Below are 8,063 nucleotides of genomic sequence, written 5' to 3' on the forward strand. Positions count from 1 at the left end.
TTCTATTTGCATTTGCTTAGAATTTATTGTCAATATCAGCAGATGGTAAAGGCAATTGGCATAAATTCATCAGCCTAATCTAAAACTAAGATATTTCCATGGTCGTTTGTCGTTCGGTTGATGTCGGCGGTGTTTATATACATCTGACATATCTGAAGCATCCGTCATACTTGACAATGCGGTAGGATTTGTACGTGCTGAAATAGGATTATGTTAAACAGGAAAAACTCTGATTCAATTCAATTACAAAACTAACTAAGACTTACCAGAATTGCTTGTAAGCAAAGCAATAAGAAGAAGACGTGGGCAACACGCATCGATAATTATAGGTGATCTTAAGTTCTCGAAGTTGCACACAGTATGTACATTTGAATCCACAAGCATAATGCTCCTTCAGATCACTGAGATGTTTCCCCCAGTCTTGTTCAATCTTGGTCACTATGTCGGTGTGTTCTTTCTTCGTTTTCTCTTCGTAGGCGTTGTACAACTTTTGAGCTTCGTTGCCGAGTGGTTTGCCCATATAAAATTCAAGCAGTTTCAAATACTGTTCCGTTCTGAGTTGGGCAATCTAAACATTTTTGCAAGAATTATATAAATATAAATACATATTTTAAACAAAATGTCACGCTGTCAACCTTTTCCAATCTCTCTGTAATGCATTTCAGTCTTCTTTCAAACCGTTCCGATAAGCACTTTACGTAGCTTTCGATCTTTGTCTTTCTGGTAGATAGGCATGTTGCATATTGTGCAACATATTTGGCAATTCGCTCATTGAGCCTTTGCTCGTGGCAACCAATCATGTCAGTGTATGACTTGGAAGCGCGAGAAAGGCGCTCCCCAAGCTTTTTTTCATACTCTGCAATCGCTTTTTTCTTTTGTTCGTCCAATGATTTCTGATATTCTTCTAGGGAAGTCAAGTTATCTGCTGTGATGCAATTGTTTCTGGAAATATAAAGAGCAACTGAGCCAAATGTCATCTTATGATATACTTATTCACCGTGACACTTACTGTACTAAGTAATTTGCTTTATAATACGTTATCAAACATTTGTGTCTCTCATCAACAATCTTTTTGAAAGACTCCAATGCCTTCTGATTAGTTATTTTTGCTTGCGCATACCAATCATCATATGTTTTCTTCATGGATTCAATTATTGTCTTAGCTTTATTATCAAGGTCTTCTTTGAATTTTTGTTCGGTGATATTAACTTCATCTTAAGTGTAATAAAAACATTAAATTCAGTGAAACATAAAGACAATTGAGCAAACGTTTTAGGACTTGCACTAACCGGTTACACATTTTTTCAGCTCCTTGTATTTGATTGTCCTGTATTGAAATTTGTAGGTCAAGAAACGGAAGCAACTTCTTTGGGTAGTAATTTTGTACGTCCACCATTTCCCGATACTTCGACTATAAAGAAAAAACCAAGAGTAGAATTATATTGATATATACTATTTACCTGCCATTTATTTATAATTACCAATTGGTGTAAAATTGACTTCTGCCAAAACAGAGAGTTCCGCCGTATGCGCACTGATAAGCGCATGCGTAGCTTTTTACAAGTTCTCCGATAGCTGCAGTTAGCTTCGCGGTGTATTCGTCCAACTGTGTTTGATATGATAAAGTTTCTTTAGTTTTGAAAGCCTCCAAAACTGCATTAACGTCTGCTCCGTTCCAATCCTCAGAACCTAAATGTAAAGTTCCATTATGAATAAAAGTATGTGCAAAATTCGAAAGAATAGAAATAACTTACAATGGGCTCTGTATATGAGTTTTTGGAACACTTCAGATCTTTGTTTTACGATGGCTTCCATGACACATTTATATTTTGTCTCATACTCTGTCACGCGCTTCTCGAGAGCTTTTCTGTATTCTTCTATTTTAGCTAAACGAGTGTTGAAGCATGTAACAGACCTGAAATAAGAAAGGTTCGAATTTTTTGTTCTCTTGTAAACGAACTTTTGAACTTACAGTAACACACCTCTCGACAAGTTTTTTGTGATATTCCTGCACACAAGCGAATCTTTTCTGCATGTCATCGTTATAATTTTTTTTTGCTTCTTCCAACAATGAATCTAGTTTTGTATTATAATTTTCAATAGCCTTCTTGTTGGTCTCCTTCATTTCTTCTGACTCTTCCTGCAATCCGGTAATTCTAAAAATTCACGATGTTAGTAATTTGAGTAAGAAAAGAATACGTAAGAAAGAATTGTAAGAAGAAATACAAACTTCAAATACTGCTTTGTATATTCCTCGATAGCGTCTTCGTGCTTTGTCTTTGCCTCGGTATTTTGATTTGTTGCAGTTTCAACCCAATCCCCCTTTTTTTGTTGCATATCAAGATATATTTTATCGGCCACTTCTTCCAATTGTTTTTTAACTTCAGTTTCAAAAACGGCCACCGTCATCTCTATAATACAAAAAATCATGCCTCAAAATGTGTGTTTCTCAAATTATTCAGAAAAACATACAATTCAGAATTACCTTCGAATCCATCCTCTGTGCATTTCTCTCCTGGATAGCTCTTCAGAACATTAGAGTAATATTTCGTTGTGAACCAAGCAGGACAGTAGTAGATTCGAAAACTGTAGCATCCGTAATTGATTCGGTAAAATTGTCCGACATTGTAAGTAACATATCCACAATGACTCGGTTGGTATAGAGCGGCATTGGCAACCTGTAAACATTATAATTTAGGCAAAATTGATAAAAAGAAACGAAGGGCAATATTTATCAAATACTTACGGCCAAACAGCCTAGAAGTAACAATAAAATCTTCATGATCGTCTTTATTCAGGTTGTTGAACAACGACTTGTCGAATCCCTGTTGTGCGCTTGTATATATGGGATTTCTTCCCTCTCTTCAAAATCCAAGTACCAGCTCCTTTATGTTTTAATGTTACTTTAGTGAGCTCTTATCTCGACCACAATGATTGAAATTGTCAGAAGCGCAACAAATGTTTACCTCGAATCGCTATGCCGTAGTTATAACAGAAAGTTCAGTTTATTTCATTTAAATCTTCCATCATTGTGCATTTAGTAAAAAGGTAATTGTTAATTAATCTTTTTATTGTGAAGTACATTATTTTTCAACTAATAAGATACCACTTCGACATAGCTATTCACTTCATCAGTACGCATTGTTTATATAAATATAACTTCAGGGTTGAAGATAGTTAGTCAATAGCTATTACATCCAATTGAACAGCATTACTAAAAAAATAGAAGTTTTTCAACAACACTTTATTTTTATTATTCACTCTTTGGTATACGCATACAATTGTTTTAACAGCAAAATGTACGACTTTTGAATCATAGATTGATTGACGTTCTCATGCTTGACAGCGTCAATCAATCAGAAAAATTTCCTGATCATATAAGCATTAACAATGTATCTGGAATAGCCATAATGAATGGACACTGTAATATGAGTTATTCGGACATGGATTGTGCACACGAAGAATATTTCACTCGTTGTCAGTGGTATTGGAGTTGGGAATTATCTTTTCACCTTCAAAATGATAAATCGGAAATTGGTGTAGAATACTCCAATTAATTTAAAAATGAATTTTATGTTCTGTTTAATTGCTGGCATTTAAACATATATATATCTAACGCCAACGACAACTTCTAAATGAAAAGATAACGATTGTATTAATATCGGGATTGACACAAAACAGGATTATACAGAACTCGACGACGTTCGTCGACAACACCAATAAAGTCGAAATATCCAGTTTCATAACGTTTCGTCATAGGTCTCAAAGTCGAAAATTTTATTTCCGAATTCGGAATTCTCAAAACATTCGAATCCTACTTCAATATGATAAAGTTGGAAAGTACTAAATATTTTTAGTGTATTTCCATCATATTCAAAGCAAAAACACAAAATGTTGAGTTATAAATTATATTTTTAATCAAGAGCTGTCATATCCGTATAAATAATATCACAAATAAACCATTTGTTTTTGACGAAGCACTTATATCCTTATGTTAGAACAAGCAGTTTATTTTGCATATTCGTATGCAAGTAAAACGTTGATGTTTCGATAGATTGATTGACGTTGTCATTCTCCGAGAATACTGAATCCCAAAAGAATATTTCAACTACTTACCTAGCATCTAGTGGACAGTTTCATATCGGGCGCCTTTAAATATATGGACTTCAAGATATTTTTTTGTAATTCGAAACAAATTTCCAAACATCATCAATATTTCCCGGATTCTCCTCATGCATAAATATTTCTATTTCTGAAAATATTCAATATGCTAATGTGCAGCTCGACTTTTGACGCGCGTCAAATATTGTTTGACAACGTCAATCAAACAAAACATGTCATTGTTTAGATAATAGATGCTCAAAAATTGTAAGCAAAACAATGTTTGTGATTACACCCTGTAGGAAGTGGATAATTGAGAACCGAAGATCAGCCATCATCAGAATTTGTTAAAACTCGTCAGTTGTCAAATATCATATTAATTAAAAGGCTATATCATGATATTAGTTCATGAAATGGTTTATTTTTACTGCCTAATAACCGGTAACCAAGACTGAAACAAGCAAATTAAATTCAGAGGAAACCCTACAGACGACGATCAATCTGTTGGGGTAGCTTTGCTCGTACTGGAGAGCCTGCTGATGGGTTAGAAAACTCTCTTGGAGATTTTCCTGACTGGTAACAGTATTCGTCACCATCAATGACAAAGCGGTATCTCGAAAGTATCCTCAAACAATTTTCAGGGGATGAATCATGATTTTGATTAAGGTGAACTTATGATGAATAATTTGCCAATAATTAAATCATGAATTGAAATACATATTTATAACTGAACGTATTTGCAATCGTAGAGGTAGAAATTAATAACATACATATATTCAATTTAGAAAAAAAAAGGTTATGACCAAAATGTCCTCATAATATCCTGAGCATCATTTTTTTATCGTCACTTTTCAATTTCCCAAGTTTTACGTTAACTTAAAATAACCAAATCGGTCTGACTTTAGCACATTGTACAGTTATACTATCAACTGCCGAGCAGGATAATGGTGTTCAGCACAACACCATCGTCGGCAATATATTGTGTGCAGGCATGCATCTTTCAAAAATCCCATATTTTATTTCACCAAAGACCAAAATTTGATGAAAAATCCAATTTGTTAAAAAATCATCTAAATTAAGAAATGAAGACCTAAAATTGAACATTTCATATGACATTGAATTATTTTGCACAAATCCTGGAATAACATAATATAAATATGTACGATTCATAACATGCATTAAGTGGGAAAACTGTTCCAATCATAAAATATTAAATAGCTGATCCCATCTTTGGGGGGTAGCCCACAGAATTTCTTTATTATTTCTCCTTTTTTTTAAGGGCTGATCCAAAGATGTCTAACTTGATTATCCGTTCATGTTGTAGTTTACAGGTGGCAGGAGTTATAGCTTGCATATTCTAAAATCGTTTAAATCTTCTAAACCATTTCATGATTTTTTTACACGAAGTAACAACAAACCATGACTGGGAAAGTCTGCGAATCAAAGCTCCGGAAGGGTGAAATTGAGGGAAGGGTACGAGCAGGATATATGTGACTTGTGGGAAGGTATAGGATTCTGTATGGATTCAATACTGTTACCGACAACAACAGCTACCGTAGTTGCTGTAGAACGGATCCACCGATTCACCGAACGGATTCGGACAGGCCGAACGGATTCACCGATTTTCACAACTAGTAATGCAAGATCAGACTCTCAACATTCATTTATTTTTATTTTTTCCTGCCTGCTTTCACTTTTATGGTTGAACTTGAATGTCCAGGAAGAATAACCTATTATATTGATAACTGATAATAATACGTCTTTTGGCTTAAATATATTATTTAATTACCTCATTAATTAATTACCTTTTCTTTAATGTACTTTATTTCAGCTATCTGAGAATCACTCTACAATACATGAACTAACAACCTCTATTGACTTGAATAAAATACACGCAGTCAATACATCTTGCTATATGAAATCCTATTTCATAAATATATATACCAAATAGGCTATGATGGATGCTTACCTGCCCTTTCACCCCAATTAATTCATTTATATATTTTACCATATTTCCATGCATATTTTGAGGTTGTTTTTTCGAGTTGCGCCTAAAAGTGGTTTGCGTGTTTAAAACTATAATTTCACATGACATTTAACGGTATTAATTCCGAATGTCAACCCAGGTAGATCCAAATTTTAACTTCGTTCCATGACTCCAATATTAGGAAATCGTTGCGTCTTCAAAAAGTTTGGGTTACTACTGTTTGATGAATAAAGTTGAATAAAATCCAGAAAAACACATTTAGTGTTACAACAACGTACAATGTTTTTGAAATTTGTTCCGGAGAATACAAGCAAACGGACAGTAACCCCAACACCTGTTTTGCATAGTCGTTCCCGAAGTTGGCGATTAATCATCAGTGGCTTTAAAAAACTATAATGACGTCATATTGGATATAACGCATTGAGCCAAATAAAAAAATAACGTTGTACTTAAGTTTTCAATTTGTAAACTGAATTTATTAAGATCGGATGCCCTTGATTCTTCTGATTATATTCTCCAAGTTTTTGTTACTCTAAGTTTAGGTAATGTTTCCTAATTATCAATAAAATACCAGTCTTTCGAAACAGGAATGTACTAGAGCAGGGGTCAGCCTACGGCCCGCGGGCCAGATCCTGTCCGCGGAGTAAAATAATCCAGCACGCGATTCTTTACTGAATTATAGAAATCGGCTGTTTTGATGATTATATTCTTTACGTAACAGAATTTATTTTAAGTCACGTGTAGACTAATTTATACTATAACCTAACAAGTAAATAAGTAGGCTACTCGTTTATTAATTATAATTAGACAAATGGCAACAAACCGCAGAATAGTTTATGCTAAGTGCAAAGGGTTCAATGGCGCAGAAAATATTTAAATGAGTTTTATTGAGATGAAGAAATAAATTTATATTCCTTTTTAAGAAATGTATCTTTGCTTGATTTTTATAAAAAAGTATCTTCTTGAAAGAAAACCTTACCCCAATTTGAGTGACAAATCATGCGAATAATTTTCTATCGATGTTTGGAAGTACATATGTACGCGAACAATTATTTCAGAAAACGAACATTACAAGAAACAAGCTGAGAATTCGGATTAGTGATGCCCATTAATAAAATGTTTTTATCTTGGCTTCATTCAGTGTCCCATTCAGAAAACGTTTCCCATTCAGTGACGTTGAAAACGTATTAAGCGGGTTGCAACAAAAAGTGTCACATTAAATGTCATTTGTAATTTTTCTTCTCAAGTAAAACGATTAAGTTGAGTTCACGAGTTGTCGCAGTCTTCGCACGCTGCTTAAATCCTAAAATGTCAACATCTGATCTGATCAAAAAATTGCGATTAATCGGCCATACCTTCGGTTTTTAACTTTCTAAAAATATGTGACACCCAACAAGACTCGCAACCTTTAGTTTTGGTCCGCGAGCGACAAAAGGTTGCCGACATCATAAAGTTTTCTTATATGGTGCACAAATATCACCAGTATGTTATTAAGATATACTAATTGTGGAATTTGGCAATAATATGATTGTTCTGAGACATTCTTTTTAATATAATTCCATTTCTCATCCAACATTTGTCATTTCTGAACCTAACAATTTGACCTGTATTTCCCATTTTTATTTCTTGTGCATCGCTCAGAGTTTCATCTCAAATTATCAATTTTTAGAAGTACAATTTCAATGAGAAGTTTGAAAGTATCGGTTGTGCTTTAATAGGGATTTGGGAAATGAATTTTCGGCACAACAGTTTTTTCTACTATTTGCACCCTGGCGTTACCGGGTCGCAAATAAAGGAGGTTACAAGGAGTATGAAGCATGCATGTTGAAAAATAAAGCTCTTTGTGCTTTGCGAAGTATGTAACTGATGTTATTGCGTGATACAATTTTACATGTAAATGTATAGAAATAGTGTTCAATCCACACGTACTTTCAAATCCCGGTCACTAAGAATGCTTCTAACCACATTATAACAC

General features: G+C 34.1%; 1 protein-coding gene across 1 annotated transcript; it reads right to left on the reverse strand.

The window, feature by feature from the left end:
- Positions 1-1,849, reverse strand: LOC144430633 (uncharacterized). The gene is made up of 7 exons (XM_078118644.1): positions 1,755-1,849; positions 1,482-1,689; positions 1,290-1,411; positions 1,010-1,214; positions 636-942; positions 267-568; positions 1-197 (listed from the first exon to the last, which is right to left on the reverse strand). The coding sequence occupies exons 1-7, from the start codon at positions 1,813-1,815 to the stop codon at positions 134-136; spliced, it is 1,269 nt and encodes a 422-aa protein (XP_077974770.1). The 5' UTR covers positions 1,816-1,849; the 3' UTR covers positions 1-133.
- Between the last annotated feature and the right edge of the window lie 6,214 nt (positions 1,850-8,063).

This window comes from Styela clava, chromosome 12 (genome assembly GCF_964204865.1).
Source record: "Styela clava chromosome 12, kaStyClav1.hap1.2, whole genome shotgun sequence".
Taxonomy (NCBI): domain Eukaryota; kingdom Metazoa; phylum Chordata; class Ascidiacea; order Stolidobranchia; family Styelidae; genus Styela; species Styela clava.

Bases quoted from the DNA above. Each gene is read 5' to 3' on its own strand.
- LOC144430633 (XM_078118644.1), bottom strand. From the start codon at position 1,815: ATGGAAGCCATCGTAAAACAAAGATCTGAAGTGTTCCAAAAACTCATA. The intron at 1,412-1,481 runs GTAATTATAAAT...TTTTCTTTATAG, and splicing joins AGTCAATTTTACACCAATTG to TCGAAGTATCGGGAAATGGT. The intron at 198-266 runs GTAAGTCTTAGT...ATCCTATTTCAG, and splicing joins TTTGCTTACAAGCAATTCTG to CACGTACAAATCCTACCGCA.